The sequence below is a fragment of the Anticarsia gemmatalis genome, chromosome 5 (genome assembly GCF_050436995.1).
Source record: "Anticarsia gemmatalis isolate Benzon Research Colony breed Stoneville strain chromosome 5, ilAntGemm2 primary, whole genome shotgun sequence".
In the NCBI taxonomy this organism is placed as follows: Eukaryota; Metazoa; Arthropoda; class Insecta; order Lepidoptera; family Erebidae; genus Anticarsia; species Anticarsia gemmatalis.
This window is the reverse complement of record NC_134749.1, coordinates 10767814-10788093: the sequence shown is the minus strand read 5'-3', so window position 1 is coordinate 10788093 and position 20280 is coordinate 10767814. Positions and strand designations below refer to the sequence as shown.

General features: G+C 34.2%; 2 protein-coding genes across 3 annotated transcripts in view; one reads left to right on the top strand and one right to left on the bottom strand.

Annotated features, from left to right (window-relative positions):
• The first annotated feature begins 5591 nt into the window (after nucleotides 1-5591).
• On the top strand, nucleotides 5592-11014 carry Cpr73D (Cuticular protein 73D). 2 transcript variants are annotated; one of them, XM_076114758.1, is made up of 8 exons: nucleotides 5592-5785; nucleotides 6420-6557; nucleotides 7083-7264; nucleotides 7807-8011; nucleotides 8874-8975; nucleotides 9455-9636; nucleotides 9816-10067; nucleotides 10593-11014. In XM_076114758.1, exons 1-8 carry the CDS (start codon nucleotides 5652-5654, stop codon nucleotides 10922-10924), a joined length of 1527 nt encoding a protein of 508 aa, XP_075970873.1. In that variant the 5' UTR covers nucleotides 5592-5651; the 3' UTR covers nucleotides 10925-11014. The 2 variants fall into 2 exon arrangements, with proteins under 2 accessions (XP_075970873.1, XP_075970874.1); XM_076114759.1 differs by having other exon boundaries at nucleotides 9816-10095; nucleotides 10593-10724.
• A 405-nt stretch (nucleotides 11015-11419) lies between these two features.
• MCU (mitochondrial calcium uniporter) overlaps nucleotides 11420-20280 on the bottom strand; it is a 242304-nt gene continuing 233443 nt past the window's right edge. Inside the window, exons 5-8 of the mRNA XM_076114757.1 lie at nucleotides 19421-19582; nucleotides 18231-18434; nucleotides 17168-17275; nucleotides 11420-16850 (exon numbers count right to left, since the gene is read on the bottom strand). Of these exons, the coding sequence (XP_075970872.1) occupies nucleotides 16695-16850; nucleotides 17168-17275; nucleotides 18231-18434; nucleotides 19421-19582 (630 nt within the window). The 3' untranslated portion in view covers nucleotides 11420-16694. The remainder of the gene's footprint in view (nucleotides 16851-17167; nucleotides 17276-18230; nucleotides 18435-19420; nucleotides 19583-20280) is intronic.

The following is a 20280-nucleotide window of genomic DNA, read 5'->3' as shown; positions in this document are numbered from 1 at the left end:
AGTTTAAACAAAATTGATGATCACAATCTCTCATTGTGTCTGTCTCCCACGACCTCATGGATCTGTTAAACAAAATTCAATTGTACGGCGATAAGGTTCACCTTTGCTTTGCCGTTAATTATCATAAATGTAGGTTTTTCCTATCTATATATGATGTGAGACTGAAATGATCGTAGGAGTTCTGATCAAACCCTAGGAGATACATGACGAGCACTACAGCTGCGCCTAAAAGCTGCTAGATTTCTGGATAAATATTAGTAACATCTACCAGTGCGCCAATCCGTGGAGTTTGCCATTTATCAGTAATTATTTAATATCCTGGTCAGCACCTATAGTTTTCCTAGTAAGCAGTTACTACAATTAAAAGTCCTTCTGTTTTTTATAGTAGGTATACTTGTTTCTGGACAAAAACTAAAAGAAGCGCGATGAATGTTATCTATCAACTGTAGTACAAGCTGTACATTCTGTACATGCAACACAATACAACATGTTAGACAAGGATCAGTACTACAACTTCTTTACTACAAGGCTACAAGGTACCTTCAGTATGTTTGAGAGGCTTGGCGCCTGTCTGCGCGCGCACCGTGAAGATGCCGCGATGCCCTTCCAAGCAGCCATTGTGCCCTCCGACCTCCAGCCCTCCTGCCGATACTCAATCAAGTTGGGAAATTTTGAGACCTTCAAGTCTTGCAGATGTGGTTAAAAGTAGGTTAGTTTTGGAGTAATCGCCATTTCAAAGATCCACTTCATTATGATAAAGATACAATTTTCAGCTCCAGCCTTTGCGTATAGGCAAAAGGGGTTTGTCATTAAAATAAGATAGGACATTAATAGATAATGAATATAGAACAATATTAAACTAATATATCTTAAAAGCAGACTGAAATAGGCCATGACATTTATACAAATGACTAAAACTTAAACAGATCTTTTGTTGAACCAAATGAATCTCAAGGGTTTTGGTTGAAATCAACATGAATATTGTTTTTTTTTTCTTCTATATACTTATTCTGTCAAAAAAAAGGTCCGCAATACTAGTACAATACTACTAGAGTAAAATAACATGCATATTATACTAAAAACAGGCTCTTAGACTAAATACTACATCCAGGTCAAGAGGTTGGACCAACGAAATTCAATATCAGTTACAATCGCAGTGGAGCGTGCAGCACTTAGTTTAACATTGAATAGAGGGTAGCTACGTCAGGATGTTGCCAAACAAATATGACTGAAGATAGAATAATGATAAACCCTGCCACCATTGTATGCCGCGCATTGTTTTTGTATACACAATATTATAATTAGGAACATTTTTCTTCATATACACAGAATTTTGATGAAAATTACTTGCTCTGTCTTCTTCAATAGTTTCTTAGTTATAGTTATTTTTAAGTCTGACAAATTAGAGACTTAGCTAGCTATGGCATGCACAATTTATTTAGACTATAATTCATAGCTTATGTGTATTTCCAAAATAAAATAGTTATTGGACTATATCGTCTAGCGAGCGTTAAACAATTAAAATGACCTGAAGAAAATATTTAGTTCTTGCGACATACATGGGTCTATCAGTTTTTTGTTCCCAGCCCGTACTAATTTATTTTTAATTTATTTGTCCATATACGATAAGTAATGGAAAATTGCCCTTCTTTTGTCATTTAAAAAAATAAAAGGCTTGTTCTGAAAAATATCGCAGTTTAAATACATAATTGCGTGCGCATCCGTGGTGGTAATTTCAGATAGTGATCACGGATCTGTTTACTAATTTAATGTACACGTGGATAATGACAGTTATCTCATTACACAGATATTACTATTTATTCAATGGAATCTTAGGACTCAGATTCTTAGACGTTTAAATAGGCTAGCCTATAAATGTATTATCTCCTAATAAAATTATTATTATATAATAATAGGTAAAATAGTTTAAATACTTTTGATTCGATTTCCAAGACCTTGTGTCATATTATGTTATTAATATTTCATACAAATAAGGCAAACCAGAAATACCTGCAAGCTTATAACAACAAAAAAATCTGCAGAGTTAATTCTAATATAATGATACTTCCGTTTGCGGAAAGGAACCAATTAAAACCGTCCATTGAAATGGCCGTTTAGCATCGCTGAAAAAACCACCAAAGTCTTCGTAAACCAGTCATTAAAGCACTTTAATTATCGACTGACCAGCTATTGTGTACTCATCATTATATATCTTTGGTGCACCAAACTTATATATCGCACAAAACAATAGCGAAGTAGGAAGGACACATGCAAATACATATCAAAAGACCAGTTTAACTTGAGCTATAGCAGTCAAAGCAGTTGGAACGATTAAGTTGGACAAGAGAGGTCAAGTTAAAGTTCGCTTCACAACTCAGCGAGTACAATTCGACACTATAATCCGAGATGATCGCACCGGAACGAGCATCAGTGAATACGTTTTCATTGTAACACGAGATTTTAGTTAAAACAACAAAAAATAACTCACAAATATTAACACAATCAGGTGAATAATCTATTAAAAAAAATATGTCTAACTAGTCTGAATTTGAAATCAGACTTAAGCATGAAAATATTATAGAAAAGGAAAGTTTCAGATCGTTTATTTCTGCGTTTTTTGCTACAAACTTTCCTGGTCTACAGTTTAAAATTCACTGGTGCGTCAAGCGAAGAATCTCGCAATATAATGGAGTTAATCTTCTCAAAGGTCTCTCATCAGAATTAGACATTTATTACAGCATTGTGCTACATACACAAGGCTCGGCAGACAGGGAAGTGAAACAAACGCCGGACGCGCAATATTAATTAAGTCGATAATGAATGGACACCATTGGCGATGGTTCCATTATGGGTCCTTGAGGTATCCACTATAGTTCGCTTTATAATACAAAAATGAAGGAAACGCCTTAAATTTCATAAAAATCTAAGAAATATTCAATAAGTTTGCGGTACCTACATGATACGAAATCCAAAACTTTCAAGTTTTTTCCTGAATGTTCTTGTAATTCAATATGGTTTATGTTATCAAACGCTTTTGATGAGTAATGTCTGTATGCACTAAGTTTGCACTTGCATGTACCTGCATATTCTTGCATTATCAATACTGTTTTTGAAACTTTTTTTCATAAGATCTCGATACTATTTTGCTGTTCAGTGGTCTTGTTAGTTATCTCGTCGTAGAACAGAGCTATTTCATTTGTATAACCGAAATACCATCTACATTCTACCAATAAGTGCAAGCAACAGACATTTTTACTCATCATAGTTCCATCTGAAGCTAATTACAGGGTAGATAACAACTTTAACGATAATTGAAAAAGCCTCACAATCGTATCTTCTTAAATAGACGCAAATGAATATTTGTATGTCTATCTTTAATTAACTAAAATGTTAATAATGTTCATTGTTAACATGTCTTGTGTTAAATTGTCTGAGTGAATGCCAGTCTGTATGAACGTTTAAAAACGCTTGAGAACGTGTGATATTCTGCAGTTATTTTGGTCGCACATGTATGTTGTGTGCATGAGATATACATCTTACCAATTAAATCTAGTTTTGTCAAAAAATATTTTCTATAGTTATAATAACTACTTTATCTTCAGCAGTAGCTAAATCTTTGATAAAAGTACAAATTCATTGTTCATCTTTGTCTTGTCCTTATCTTATTACATTTTATTTTGAATTCTTCAAAATCTTCTGAATTAAAGTAAGGTCCTCATTTCGAGCAGTGATACTAAATCATATTGCCAAATTCCTCCGAATCAGTGCTGCCACTTGAAGAAATGACATAATAAAACACACTTTTACTTTCAACATATTATTATTAATATGGATTTTATAATTAAATGCCTACTGTTACATACGTATTATAGTGTGTTCATCGTAGCCCAGCTTTGTCAGGTGCAACTCGTCAGAAAAACATCTTATCAGGCTTCAATTCGTTAAAATACAACCGAGGCGTACATGCATCATGTGTTTATAGTTATAAAAGAATTATGGTCTGGCTCTGAGTTAAGATTTCTTTGTCGCATTTGGTCCAATGTTTCTTAAGTGCATACTTGGTGCATACAGATAAATAAACTCGACTAATAATTTTGACAATGAATTAAAACAGCGGCTATAATTTCATTTTGCAATTGCCCAATCATATTGTTCCGCGACCTCAAACTAAATCTAGTCTAGGAAAGATAAACGTTTAATGAGTTTTTGTTTGAAACCCAACACTTGTTACAGTATCTACATAATTGTCTATTATGTATTTATGCTACGAATGTGAACTATCATTGATGCATTGTTATACCCTTTGTAATTTACCGGCTGACTTTGAAGCTTTTTAATTCCTGTGGGAAATGAGGTTTTTTCAGAAATGACGTAATTTTATGTAACTACTGCTGATTATGTGGTTTCGGCCTCAACTCTCAGAAGTTGAAGTACATGTTTGAATTAAAAACTACTAAACACGATACGATAATGATCTTGTTTAACTAAATGTTTCATATACCATGACGTCAAAAGACAATAATATGGTGTAATACGGCTGTATCCTTAAAAAAGCTAGTCAATTTAAGATGTTATATAAACCATGGAATGACAATATTATTTATTAAGATCAAAATTAATCGCTATACATTCTACTCATAACTTAATTGCCCACATGAATATTATAGTCTCATAAGCTCATCACTTCTAAATTCATGATTGAAAACCTTATAATATAATCGAGGAATGCCACAAGGGGAAGGTCTGGAGCCACTCCACATTTGAACTCGAGTTTTAATCTCAAATCTACAAAAGCCTTTGATTCCATAGTTCCTAAATTATAGCAATTTCCTGCAGTCATTACCACGCCTGTACAATTATCACGTTAGGTGAATATATTACAATGAGTATAAACGATCGGTTCCTGGTAGCTAGGAGAGGATGTGGTGGCCCCCGTATCTCTTGTGGCTGCATCTCCTTACAAAGGTTTTTGTACACTGATAGATATGCTAAAGCGAAAATATAAAGCGATGATCAAAGACTCCTTTTAAAAGTTAGTATAAGCGTGTGCTTTGCTATTCGTGTCTGTTATTCAGATTTAGATGTGTCATTAGATTTATATTCAGTCAGAAATATTGATTTAATTAGGTAGTACTATGATATTAAAGATGATTCAAACTTATCCGCATCAACTTGAGAACGATTTTATTAACATTTTGAGACGTGGACGTAATTGGAGAAATTAAGCTTCTTTACTGAGGTCTGTAAAATAGTAAAAAACCGTTCAAGAAGAAAACATCGAAATCTATCTATTACGATTCACAACCAGAAACTAATTCTGTTTTTTTAAGTTTTGCTAACTATTCCTGCTTGTTATTGTAATTCTGTTTTGTACTTGTTAGTATTTACGAAAAGTCAAAGCGAAAAAACAAACCACTATATATTTCACATTCGAAGCCTCTTAAAGCTATCAAAATTCGCTATCTTTTGCTACTCCGCAATCCTAACATTAATAACAATGACGTCCGCTCGTTTTCACGCGGCATGACTCCACTGGCCGATCATTTTTACCGCCATATATAAACCATGCGTTGTTTTTTACCCGCACAGTGATCCCAAACTCGAACGAATAAACAAGTTAAAGTGTGTGATGCAATAGAAATACAGTGAAAATGTATTGGACCATTAAAAGTGCGTATTTGGTGTGTTTGTGTGTAGTCGTAAGGACTCAAGTTATTCCGGGGAAAGCTAGGGCCAATGATGGAGATTATAACAATGTGAATCCTGATGGATCCTTCGATTTTGGGTAATTGGTTTTGTTTATTGATTTTTGTTAGGGTGTAAAATATATCATCTTTTTATCCTGATAAAAAATAAATAATTAAAATTTTGATTGAATTTACGTAAGATTTTGCAGTTTATTTTTAATTTATTTATTTAATTTCAGTTCATTACATGAATTATTTATTAATTTTGTTGTGATAAATAATATTGTTGCTAAAAACATCATTTTTTATTAATGACAATAATTAACAGTTTTACAAGGATGTTAACTGTTATATTGGTTTAATTAATCTTTGCTTGTAAATTAAGTCACATTACAGTTAGAAAAAATTCAAGTTTAGTTGAAAAAGAAAAGCTAAAACATTTAAGTAATTTTTAACTTAAAACTTAAACTTTTGAACAAGCTCTTGTTTTTATATATACCTTTTACTACCTTAAAATAACTCAACACCTATTAAAATCTCTTTTTTCACGCGATTCAAAATCACCACTCACAACATAAACAACAAAACAAAACTTCCATCAAAAACACGCATTATCACCACAATCTAAACATTTACAAGGACTTTATAAATCTTCTATTGTATACTTTTAATTTATCGTCATAATGCACGGTTATCTCGTGAGGCCAGCGTTTCAATGATATCTGATTGCAGGTACGCGAACAAAGATAGAGGAGCCAGCTACCATCTTGCACATGGCAACACTAATGGAGTTGTTGGAGGGCGGTTTGGTGCTAAAGACCCAGCTACTGATACTGTTAAGGAGACTGTTTATACTGCGGGGCCTAGAGGGTGAGTTTTGGATTTTAAGATAGATTTTATGGATTGTGAAGTGAGATATGGTGTAAGAGATTCAGTGACTATAAAAAGTGATGGACAGGATAGGATGCAAATTGATAATGTTAAAATTAAGAAAGAATTACTGATATTCTAAAGAATGTTTGAGAGAGCTTTGAATAGGTACTTTTTTGTATAATATTACGCTTGGTTATATCTCCTCAAAATAGCAAGGTTTTGTGTTGTGGAATAAAAATTATGTACATGAGATCCTGTGGGAACATAATTTTACAAAGGGCGTCGATTTATTTGGTTGTAAAGTAAAAGATTCTACAGCTAGTTCTAAAAATAAATGAAGACGTATTTTAGCTTGGATAAAAATTAGAAAAATGTTTTGTCGATCTCTACCATGAATAATAAAGTCCGGCTTTGAGGAGTAATATCCGTCTTTAAGTTATCATTCAGAAAAAAAACCAAAAAATATCGTAAACGCTCTATTTTGACATGAAATATGTTCCTAAAACGTTCCTCTTCCTATAGTTTCCGCGCGAAAGGTCCCAACGTCCACCGTAATATGGACTTAGACCAACGACCCCGGGGAAACATCGGCAACAAAGACGACCCCTACTTTGACCCCAACGAGGACCCCAGCTACTCGTTCAAGATCGACACGAGGACGTTGACTAGGAATGAAAATGCTGATAGTAGAGGAGATGTTACAGGTTCGTAAATCCTAAAGTTGTAGAGTGAAATATATGTGAAAGTTTTTTATCTCCTTATCAAACTTTACGTAAACTTATTTTACTTTATAACAACTTTTCCACAAAACAATAATTTGAATGGATTTGACTTAGTTTTTTAGCACTGCCCGTATGTCCGAGATTTAGGTAAGCGATCGATAGATTTTCGATATAAAAAAACGTGGGATTACAGAATTGCGTTTTCATAATTATAATTTATGTAGGACTAGCTGACCCGCGCAGCTCCACCCACGCTTTCTTGTTTTTTATTTAAAATCGCGCATTTTAAAAAATTATTCACCTTTTACCTGGACTTCCACAAAAAATTCAAGACCAAAACTTGCCCAATCAGTCCAGCCGTTCACGATTTTTAGCGAGACTAACGAACAGCAATTCATTTTTATATTATATAGATAACTTTGCATGTATTTGTTTTATAATATTAATAAAGAAATACATTACACACATACCTTAACCCAATTCATCAAGAATATAGATACTGCTACAGATCCTTAAACGTCCAGGTCACTATTCATTCGTGGACGACGTCGGGGAGCGCCACGAGGTGTCGTACATCGCTGGTCGGGACACCGGCTTCCACGTGTCTTCAGCTCATCCTGATAACCCTGGGGTGATAGGGTCGCCCTTCCACCGGGTACCGCTAGTCAGGGGAGAGACGAAGGCCAGGGGACGGACAGCTGTGCAGAGAGGACGGGATGGATCTTATAGGTATCGTACTATTTAATTTTAATTTTTAGGGAAATAAATTAAGGTACATGCCAATTTTATAACCGGTGATATAAACAACATGTTATAGGTAATGACAATGATCTCTCAGCAGATATTTGGCCAGACCGGTCAGGTGCATTGAATTTTTTTTCTCTCTCTTGTGCTGCGTTGACTTGTTACAAATATACAAACAACGGACACAAAGTATAACCAGGTCCGAAACAATATGTGGATCGCACAAATCTATACTAATACTATAAAGCTGTAATTTATAATTGTTTCGTGTGGCAATCGAACCCACGACCTCTCGATGCACTGTAGTGGCAAGGTGACCAAATTAACCACTGCGCCACGGAAGTTAAATTTGTCAAACTAACATAATGAGTACCTACAATTTTTCTAGTCGCCAAATAAGTGCCGATTCTCTAGTCTACCCTCGCTTTCATAACAACAAAAATATACATAATGAACGATTAAGCACGAAATAATATAAATTACCATTTGTGTTTGCACAGGACTCTTGCGAAATTGATGCACTTTATAAATATTTAAATTTTGAATAAAAGTTTGAACAATAGATACTTTAAAATTAAGAACATTTTTAGACTTCTTATTCACAAAAATAGCAACGAATCCTATTATTTTACTTGACAATTTCGTAATTAAAGTGCCACAGATTTGTTAATTATAATTTGCATAATTACCTGCCAAATGTGTCTTGAAAAAACTAGGTACCCTCGATTTAATTCAGTCTGTCTAGAACATTAACCCGCTTTCGGCAGTAATTTCAACTTTTTTCTTTGGATTGTGATATTTTTCTTAAATGTGAGATAGTTTTGCCTCATCGCTGTATTTTTCACAGGTTTATTTCGGCTGGCCCGGATCAGAGGAGAACGGAGAGCAGTGACTCAGCCGGCAACGTTAGGGGCTCATATACCTTCTTAGACGATAAAGGTGTTCAAAGGTAAACATTACTTTTAATAAAAATACTTTTGATATATAAACAAAATATTTTTTATTACGTACCCACACGAGTACGCATGTTATGAGCGTATACGCACGGTTATACGACGTATACGTGTACGCAATTCTGATTTGAATCTTGTCACTTTAGACTTACATTTTAACCCTCTTATTCATAATCACACTATAAACCTATTTTAGTTAAAACTACTATAATATGTTTTCTCTTTTTCATTTCGCTAAGGAGTGAAAGAAACAAAACTCTTTATATGCCTTTCATAACTTCATATATTTTTATGAATAAGAGGGCAAGTGTTTGTTTAATCTATTGATTATTGTTAGAACAAAACTAGTATAGAGGAAAACGCCTACATTTATAACAAAAAAACGCTGAATATTTTACCTTACAACACATTATATTTTGCAGTGTTTGTGATAAAATAAACTAGTTGAATATTCTACGAACTCTTTTCTCAACAGAACGGTGAACTACATAGCAGGACCTGGCATCGGCTACCGTATAGTGAAGAACAGCAACGACCCCTACATCCCGCCCTACTTCCCCACTCTACCCAGCCCTTACGACCCGGAGTTCGTCAACGCTGGCTCCAAGTATGGCGCTGGAAACCCACCGCCTTCCCAATCAGATGATGTTTTCAAAGGTACATTATAGTTTAATTTTCTTTACCATCTGTGTGTGTAAAGTGTAAATAAATTGCACGGGTACTTTATACTAAAATATTTGTATCATAAACTGATCAAGCTTTTCACCACTTTAAACGAGCATTTAATAGATTTCGTCATAAAATTGAATTTTGTGCTCAAATAATCATCATTCCAGGTCCAGACGGTACTGCAGCATCAGGTCACGTGAAACCTCCCCCATTCCCAGTAAGCGACTCAGACCGACCAAGCAACAGTCCAGCGTCAGGGCCTGGAGCCCCCGACTCTAACTCTGAGGACCCTAGCGACTCAGGGTACAACCCGCCCCCAAGCTTCCCGCAAAACCCTCCCGGCGAAGACATAGGATACGTCGACGAAGATTCTTCACCACAGGGACCTTTCGGACCCCCCCAGCCGACACCAGGACCAGGTGATGAATAGCACCGGCAATGATTGATGTTAGTGATCTTGTTTTTAGTTGTACAAAACGATACATTGCTCCAAACGTCTTCCTTGATCACGCACTGAGGTAGTTCAGTCATTAAATCATTCTACCCCAATGCATCTCAAAGAAACGTTTCGAGCGATGAACATCGACTTTTTTGGGAAAACTTTTCACGGAATTCATAACAATCCCGATGAAAAGTTTTGACATTTGGTTACTAACGAATACATTAACTTCCATTCTTTCACGAGAAACATGAAGCTTGATAACTCATTACTATACTAACCGAATTCAGAAAAGTCGATCTTAGGTGACACAAGATCACGATTCAATCCGCTTGCGAAGGCTGAAGATGCACTCGAATATTATTTATTATATTTGCTTGAACGCAATAAATATTATTCACAACCAATTTGGTTTTTATTACACCAACACCTCGCGGCACGCAGCACATACGCACAGAACAAAATATTAATATAAAGGAAATTTGAAATGATTCAACAATTGCAGGCAAACCGGGCCCTCCGACCAGCAAGCCTTATAGGCCGACGAAGAAACCGTATGTGCCACTAAAACCTTTCCAGACAACGAATAATGTAAACAATCAGGGTTATGACGATGGCGGGGACGATGATAGTGGCGAGAGTACCCCGGAGTACGCAGTAGGCTTTAACATAAACAGAAATAGACCCGGTACTACGATCATTAGGAACATTGGTCAGGATTACTTTGGCGTACCTCCCGGGGTGTCTGTAAGGGCTCACGTCCAAAGTATTGACTTGTATCCTTTCGGTTCTAAGCCCATCTCGCCGTCGGAGGCTCTAGAGAACGATCAGACATAACACTGAACACCATACGGTTTCTCAACACGAGTATTATAACAGAATTGTAATTTAAACGAATAAAGATGTCACTGAACTATTTAGTGTTTGATTTTGGAAGAACGGACGAACTAACTGTAGTAATTTTACATTAGGATCTCAAAAAATCCTATTTACACGTACATACAACATATATAAAGGTAGATTTTAGGTACTCACAGGTGTTGTGCGAATGTGCAGATGGGTATTACACTTAGAATAAAAATACTTAAAATATAAACTAACTAGCACCTTTCTCTTAGTAGGTACTTATAAATACTTTAACAGACTACCTTCTATAAATTCGAAATAGATAAGTAATATCTACCTTGATTGAAATTATTGTAATTAAATATTATAGAACTACAGACTTTAGAAATATCGACTAGTGATTAAAATATTTTTTTTTGCATAGATATAGTATAGGTATTAGGTATAATCTATAAAACAGGAATTAAAAAATAAAAACACACTCAATACATTTTTTAAAAATTTATTCGAACAACACGACTGTAATAACAAAATGCAAAATAGTAACTGTTACAAGGAGTCGGGTTGTATGTCATTGTATGTGTGACGTCACTCCATGCCTCACTCCCGTAATCACCCCATAATATAATAACGATATAACCTCTTTATATCAAACGACACGATGCCGACACGACGGCGATTGCTGCAGGAACACCACATAAAACACGAACCATTTGTTAATGCAGCTACCAACAAACTAGTAGGTAGGTCACTTTACTGTAGTTTATGTTTGTTTAAATTTGAACTGTTGTATAGCTAAATTTAAGATGATCATTGAAGGCTTTTGTTCTTTTTAAAGGCTGTTATGACACATTACTGTTCTTTTAACATGGATAGAGAGAGACTGACATAAATTTAGTGGTACTTGGATTTGAGAAATGGTTCTTTTTTGTTACTAAAAACGGCTAACAAGTACAAGAACTACATTCTACTTGTACCTAAGTACAATTAGTATGTACCTAAGTACAAGTAGTGTGAAAAAAGTCGTTGTGGTGTCGGTTACGTGTCGTCGCATATAAAAAGGTATTTAGGATTAATGCAAAGGGTGTAACAAAGTTAACAAGAATAGGATATTAATTGGAAGGGTTAATTTTGGCAATCTCAATTATTAGTGAAATATTACAGGAAAGTTATTGTGGTTAAATTAATTTAGTCTAAATAGATATTTATAATTTTATATAATTAAGTACCTAACTACTCGATTGTGAAATTGAAACAATGTCTAATATTTTTCTTAATAATTTCAAAAATGTATAATATTGGTTACAGTTTTCTAGGATATTAAATAAATTTTATATTAATGTATAAATATTGTAAGATTTTTAATAAATAATAACTATAGTATACGTACGCTTTAATGAAATTATTGAAAACAATAAATTTACAAAGTTAAACCTTCTACAAAACTGGTTACTTTAGAAGTAAGATTCAGTGTACGTAGGGATTCTCAAACTTGACAATATGCCCTCTTGCAGAGAAACATGGAACTTTTTTTGACATTTTAATTAGCGAATTTGTATTGAACTTTGACATAGGCACGAAGGCCCTCTTCCACTGCTAATATTGCTTTTAATCGTGCCGGGAAGGTACTCGACAAGAAGGGTTTGTATAATATCAATAATTATAGAAACAGTTGTTGCACCATTTTGAAGGCTTTAGGAGAGCTTGAATAATTTTGAAACTAAGTTTATCTCTAATGACTGGAAAATATGCCGTAGTTTCGAATAGGCGACTTCACATCGAAATAATGCGTTCAATGGTTCGTAATTTTATTATCTAAATATTGAGAAACCCTAGTACACTTTTCAGAAGAACCTTAAAAAGATATCAAATAACTTTGGGTCTAAACCAATGTTCTAATCCATCTGTACGCCAAACACGTCACCGTTCAAATTGTCATAATAACTAACTATGACTACAACAGACAATTTCTAACTATATTCCCATTAATAAGAACTATAGAGAATTCTAGAACATTGTGTAACTAACTCAATCAAAATATCATCACTTATTCCAAAAATACAGACTCAAAGTTGAATTATTTCCTTTTTACTACAGTAAATAAACCTTTAATGAAACAGAAGCTTTGCTCCTTAACCTTATATCTACGTATGTATATAAAATTTTCTATATAGATAGAAAAACATTACATAGAAAAAGACTATAAAAGGCAAATTAGCAAATCACGAGAAGAAGCCGTTATTGAGCGAATAATTTTATGTGCGTGCTTACAATTAGATACAAGGGTTATATACAAAGAATTTTAGACCGTATTCTTAAGGCCTTAAGACTCACAATGGCACCTACAATTGGTAAAGTACTTGTGACAATTGTAGGCAATATTATTTGATGAAATTGTTTACTCATCTAATATTGTAGCGAGATGAGTCCGATGGTATATTTTCTACAGATGAAACGTTAGACTGTGCAAAGCTACTGACTGAACTACTTTTATTATCCATGTACTGGGGACCTATATCTCCGATACATAATTGGGCCCAAGGCTTTTACAAGTAATCTATTCGCTAAACCGTCATATACTTTCATCCGTAGAAGTCAAACACTAACGCCTCTCTGTCGCACGTTAGAGGTGTGAGCGGGACAGATATAGGATTCCTAGCTCCGTAGGTAATAGATGGCGTCTTTACACTCTTTTTACATAGCTTAAAACTATTTACTAAGTCAGATCTGTTTGCGTATCACGTATCTCAGTTGACAACTACTGTAAGTCAAATTGATGATCACTATTCAGTACATTGCTGCTTTGCAGTAACGTGTTAATCACTATAATCTAAGGGAGGAAACAATGTACAGCATAGTGACTTTAAAGTTGCCAACTGAGATACGTGATAGCCCGGTGTCTGCTCTGACACAAATAAATCGATATTATAAGAAGTTTTATTTGCATTTTTAACAATTTATTTTATTTTTTACGATTTTTACCAAACGTATCATGGGTACACGATTTCGATGTATTAAATTGTAAAATGATTACAAATGTTTAACGTTTGTTTACAATTATTTTATATGTCTAATGAACTTGAATAATGGTACTAAAGTTTACTATGGACTGAATAATGCATGCTCACATTAATTTCACAGCCAATATTTAACCTACCGCTTTTACTATTTCTTTTAGACGTAAGTATCGCAAAAGACATTTTTTAGGCGAAAGCTTTAAATATTTAGGTACTAGAATACCTATGATATACACAGAGAAAAGGACAGATTTTCAAGTTAAAAAATAACATGCAAATATTTGAAATATTATTTTACTAGCATTTATTTACTCTGCCCACGCGCGTGGCTTTAACCCCTGACAAAACCCGTTATTCGGTTCATTGGTATCATTTTCAGGGTATTTTTATATTTAGGGGTTAATTAAAAATATCTAAAATTATAAGTTTAATTTAAAACTACATGCAACTTATTAAAAAAGTCAAAAACTAAACTTTTTTAAACGTTAAGTTATAAATATTTCTGTATGCGTTTCTTCGTTTAGCATTTAATATATTTCTAGCCATGCTTTGTGCTTTTTTGTGTATTTTTTCAACTTTTATGAGAATGAAAATGAACTAATTTATACATTAACTTATAATACATTAATCCTAACAATAAATAAAGGTAAAATTAGTACATAAAGACATGTTAACCACCAAACACACGATTACAATCTTATAAATATTTAATTAAAAAATTGGCAACACTTCACAATCAAACCAACCAATGAAATAAATTACGTTTTGTGCATTTTTTACAAAGATTTAACTTAAAGTAAGCAAATTAAATACTTAAGGGAAAATTAAGTAAATATTTTAATTTAAGGCTAGAGAAAAATAAATAGGTACAGCGTGTCTTTACCTAATTACCATAAATAATCAATTTTGGTATAATTATGCCGATTTGAATTTTTTTTCAGCTCAGGTAACAGATGAACACACAAAATTTGCTGTATTTTTACCTAAATTCATGCATTATTTAACATAAAACAATAGGGATGTTGAACTTTTTTAAAATTTTTATTCCGTCATTAAAGAAATCAATTAAGTTTTTCCCGTTATCTGGTAAGCCCGAGAGTTCAATAGCACATTTCTTGAAGGAATACAAAGTCCCTAACCCAAACTTGGCCAGCGTGCTAGACTCAATGAAAAACCCTCCCTCATTACGGGAGGGGATCCTTGCCCAGCAGTAGGACAGCAATGGGTTACAATAACGGGTTATAGAAGAAAAAAAAACTATTTTGTTACCTTGAAGCATCCCTATTGCTAGAGTATTCTTATAAAAAAATCCCCAGTAACATAAGTTTGGTTTCATTCAGACAAAACGTTTTTTATTATTATTTACATTTAAATTAGTGCCTCTTAAAACAACAAATTCGACATCTGACTTCTTATTACATAAGTAATAAAGCACGAAATAAAATCGTAGAATTTTTTAAAGCCATAGACACATACCATAGAGGTATTTTAACTTTTTAACAAAGATATTTATGGTTTACAAGCCATAACGAGAGAATTATATTTTTTACAATACGTGCTTTAAGCGATATCGGAATTTATTTCGTTAATATAAGAACCAAATTTGCATGTCTTGTGATTAAAGCATTACGTAACTTAGAATTGAATTTATACTGAATATTAGTTAACAGACTAGATTTCATAAAAACTATATTATTAAAAAAATCACTACCCCTGAAATTGGATATTCAAAATCTTATTTCGTTGGCACCTATTTTAATGTTAGTATATTGCACATCCTCAAACAAACGAAAACACATTCTTTATTTTGTTATTTTATGAATTATTTAACAATAAAATAGGAAACAATTTTGTGAGCACAATTCAATAAACTAAGAGAAATTCAACTAATACACTAAAAGATCTAAAGAAAGATTAGTTTTTTTTTTGTAAATTTTGCTACGGTCAAACTAGGGCAAGAAAACGAATAAAACTTTGGTTCGTAGGGACGACTGCGCTTGATTATTTCATAGTATAAATATGACTACGTATGTGAAAAAGGAACTAACGACTATTACATTTCAGTACGGCTCCACAACAGATAAACTTACAAAAGAACAAAATACTTGGCTTGTAGCGAATTAGAAATACACCACATTGCATGGCAGGAAATGACTAAAATAAAATTAAAAGCTATTGTACTATTTACTATGAATCTTCAGGACAATAAATATAGAATTTCTTAACTAAAAATAGGACAGTAAACGAATTCACAGATTTATTTTTATATCCAATAGACTATAACATTCTCAATAAATTACGAGACACCAAGAGAAGCTACCATCTATTGAAATCGAAATCAATTCATACTCGGAAAAAGTAAGATCTGCCATGTGTTTCATGAATTAAAAACTTTAATTTAAACAACTAACCGTCAAATATTACCGAGTAAGACTATACTATACTATACTATACACATATTCGGTTCCGCACGTATGTTTCGCCAATATTTATCGAACAACAAAACCGACTTGACCCACCCGACCGGGTTCATCTAAACATATTCGGTTTTGCCGCCCGATTAATGCCGAATCAAATATGTGTCTAGCAAACTTAAGCAAGATTTAAATATGAACGGTTATATTGTACATCTGCTATCTCCAATTCGCCACAACCAAGCATTAAAAAATACAAATTTCAACAAGCATTAATCCCTAAACAACCGATGTACCGCGCTAGCCACGGCGCGAGGGCTTGAGCCAATATTACGTGATCTTCATCTTCTTGCTGGTCTCCTCCAACATGTCTTTGATCTTCGTGAGGGGGGAGCGCTTGTCGTCCCCTCCCTTGATGTCGTACGATGGAAGGTGAATGTGCAAAGGATCGCGGAGACGGGCGAGGTCCTTTTCTACTTTTGCTATCTGTAATGAAATAGGTGATAGTGTAAGTATTTTTTATAATGATGAAGGGATTTATGGGCCTGCAAAGAGTCTTTAAGTAGTCTCTTCAAATGAAGAACATTTAGTTCCAAATTTTTACACATTCGAAAGTCAAATGAACCTACAATTATTTCACTTTCGGGTACTGTTAATTTTTTAGCATGAAAATTAATCAGCGTATTTCGGGAAAAAATAAAAGTAAAGTATTTTTTAATAACATTTTAAATGCTGCGCTACAGTAGGTACTATAACGTAGCATTATGTAAGGAAAGAAACGATAGTAGTATGCGTGAGTTTACCTCGTCTTTAAGACAGTTGTACTGGTTGATGTCGAGGCCGATCTTTTTCGCCTTCTTGTGGAGCGTCAACAAATGCTGCCTGTCCTTCACGTCCGGTAATACGTACTCCTGAAATGTGACAAGTAATATTATAAGATCACCTAGAACAAGTACACTACTAATTAACTACTAAGTGTTAAGGAACTGGTGATAGAGTTATCATTGAAGGGAGGTAACTTGCAGACCACGTACATGGACATTGGACATTCGTACTTAGATCGCTCTAACATTTCATTTCAGTCACAACTAATGCCATTTTGTAACTACTCAAATGCATTTTTTATCCAGAATTTAAAAAAAACTGCGGTCGGTTAAATAGCCTACTAGATGAACCATGAACAAGCCATTTAGATTTATTTCAACCCATTTCTAAACCTAAGGACCGTTATAATTCGTTCAATCTGAAAGTTTCAGTCATAATGAACTTCGACACGCGATACCAAGCTTGTTAACAGCTTAACGCCAGGGAAAAGTTACTTCAAGACTTTGTAAACTATCGTCATTATACGTTAGAGAAAAAAGTTAGAACTTAGAAGTACATTTTATGACTTCAATAAAACTAAATGTATAAGAACTGTAGTATCTAATCTAAGTAAGTAACGAACTATTTAGAAAGATTAGGAACATTTAATTATAAGTATATAAAAAAATTCTGGGTTTGTCTTTTTATTATAATTTTGGATGTAATACTTTAAAGCTCCAGTAACTCATTATCTTAAACTATGCCATAAGTATTGTCAAGTATAGGTTTTTCGTATTTCAGTTGACAACTATTCAGTACATTGCTGCTTTGATGTAACGTGTTAATCGCTATTAACTAGTGGAGAAACAATGTACAACATAGTGGTTTGAAACAGTAGTCAACTGAGATACATAATATGCCCCCTGTATAGCAAATTCCCGAAAACCACAAAGCAAATTCTCTTTGAACCTTTTTGAAACAACAAAGCAAATTTTAGTTTCCTAAAATTTTTTGATCGGAATTTTCCTAACATTACTATCTCAAACTGTTATTTTTCCTTACCTGCTTAGTCAATACGTAGTAAGCATAAGTGGCCATAGCAGTGCCGTAAGTGACGAAGTAGGTGACGGGCTCCATGATGTCCCAGGAGTACTCCCACCAGGTCAGACGGGCTAGGACTCCAAACTGCACGCCCATCAGACCCAGACCCACCCACGTCAGCGTCGAAGTGCGCCGAGACGTCTCCACTTCGAGATTCATGCGTTTCTGCAATGAAAAATATCATTTGTTTTTATTCCTATTATTTGGTTTATCAAAATATTAAATATGATTGTAGGTACCAAATGCACAAATGCACACTTAATTGAATTAATTAACTGCGCTTTATAAGAAATGATTTTGAAAGTAGTGTTTATTTTTAATCTTCTGTCGTGACCAACTGTTTTATTCAATTAAAGGATGTGCAACGTATGTACGACAGAGACAACTTAAGAGTACTTTAGCATAGAATTAAAACACTACAATAAATAAAAAAATGTTCTTGATTGACAACAAAAAAACACGATCTATAATATCACCAAGAATCTTATTTCTACGTTCCCCAGTTACGTCGTCATAAAGTCTTTCTCGGTAAACTCAAATACGAGACAACAAATAACATACACAAATAAATATGGACGAACAAACAGCCGTAAATGGGTCACATAACAGATTTATGTCCGAACTTGAGACCACGTCCTTGAAGCAAGGAGACGGGCAATCAGATCAATACATCAAAATGTTCCGTGATATTCCCAATCAACGTTGAAGAGGATATTGCTGGGAAATCTGATCGGGAACCCATTTAATCCCTCTTTCAATAGAACGGTGGAATGTGGGTAAGTGATCTAGTTGAATTATACGAATTCTGATTTATACTGTCAGGATTGATTAGGCTAAGTAATAGCCATACAATTTCTACTGTATTCCATTTAGTTAAAGTAAAAACTATTAGTCACTGTACTTCTTTTATACCAATAGACAACTCAAACACAGAACTATGTACGTTAGTCGTTCATATAATTTATCAAAACCTTTGAAGGGCTTTGATACATTATTAGACTTCTAAAAGAGAAATTCCTTAGACTCTGGAACAAACCAAACAGAATAAAACCGGAAAAATCAGTAAGCTTTTTACAAATTTACGAGTATTTAACAAAATGTCGGTCAAAATAGACTTTCCCTCTACTAAATATGGGTCAAAGGTAACGTACCTCCTCTAAAGGCTGCAGCTCAGTCGAGAGTTTCTCCAACTGCGCGCGAAGCTCTCGTTCCTTGCGGATCTGGTGTTCGCGCACGTTCAGCGCTTCATACAGCTGGTTCACCAAGTTCCGTACGTCTGACAGACGAGTCACCTCCTCTTGGCTGAGACGCTCCTAGAAACGAAGAAATGATACTTATTAATTAAAAACGAAATTTTCCATACACGGTACCACCAAGTATGATGAGACTGCCATTTGAAATTCAGCCACAGCCATGATAGAGTTCTAGTACTACCTAAACAATTTTAGAATATTAGGAAGTTATAATGACTTAATACATACGCAAGTGCTAAATGACCAAATTTTAAAATGATTTAAGACTGCTCACTTCTACTTTTAAGTATCTACTTTAACACATTGCTGTACATTTTATTAAAGGCGCTATTTTAAGTGATAATTTTGCCTTACTTATTCAATGACATCACAAAAAAAAACGCAACAATAAAAGCAGGTATCCTCAATATCACCCTAGTAGCGAAAATACGCTACAAAGTTTCCTAAACACGAAACTAAGCCGTGAATTACATGAATATTAGATGCGCACTTAATGTCGGACCTCGATGGCCACTTATACAACCAAGGAAAGGACCCTCTCCTGTTCACCAGAGTTCGTAATCATTATGAACATTTTAAACAGTCATAGAATATGCATTGGCTCGGAGAGTCGTACTTCGGCAACTCGATTACGTTATCAATGTCATTGGGGATCGTATTTCAGAAGGAATGAACGCGAAAGGTGTAACTTTTTGACAAGTTAATGAATGATTATAATTGGAAGGTTCCTTCTCTGCAGACTACTGAGATGACTTGAG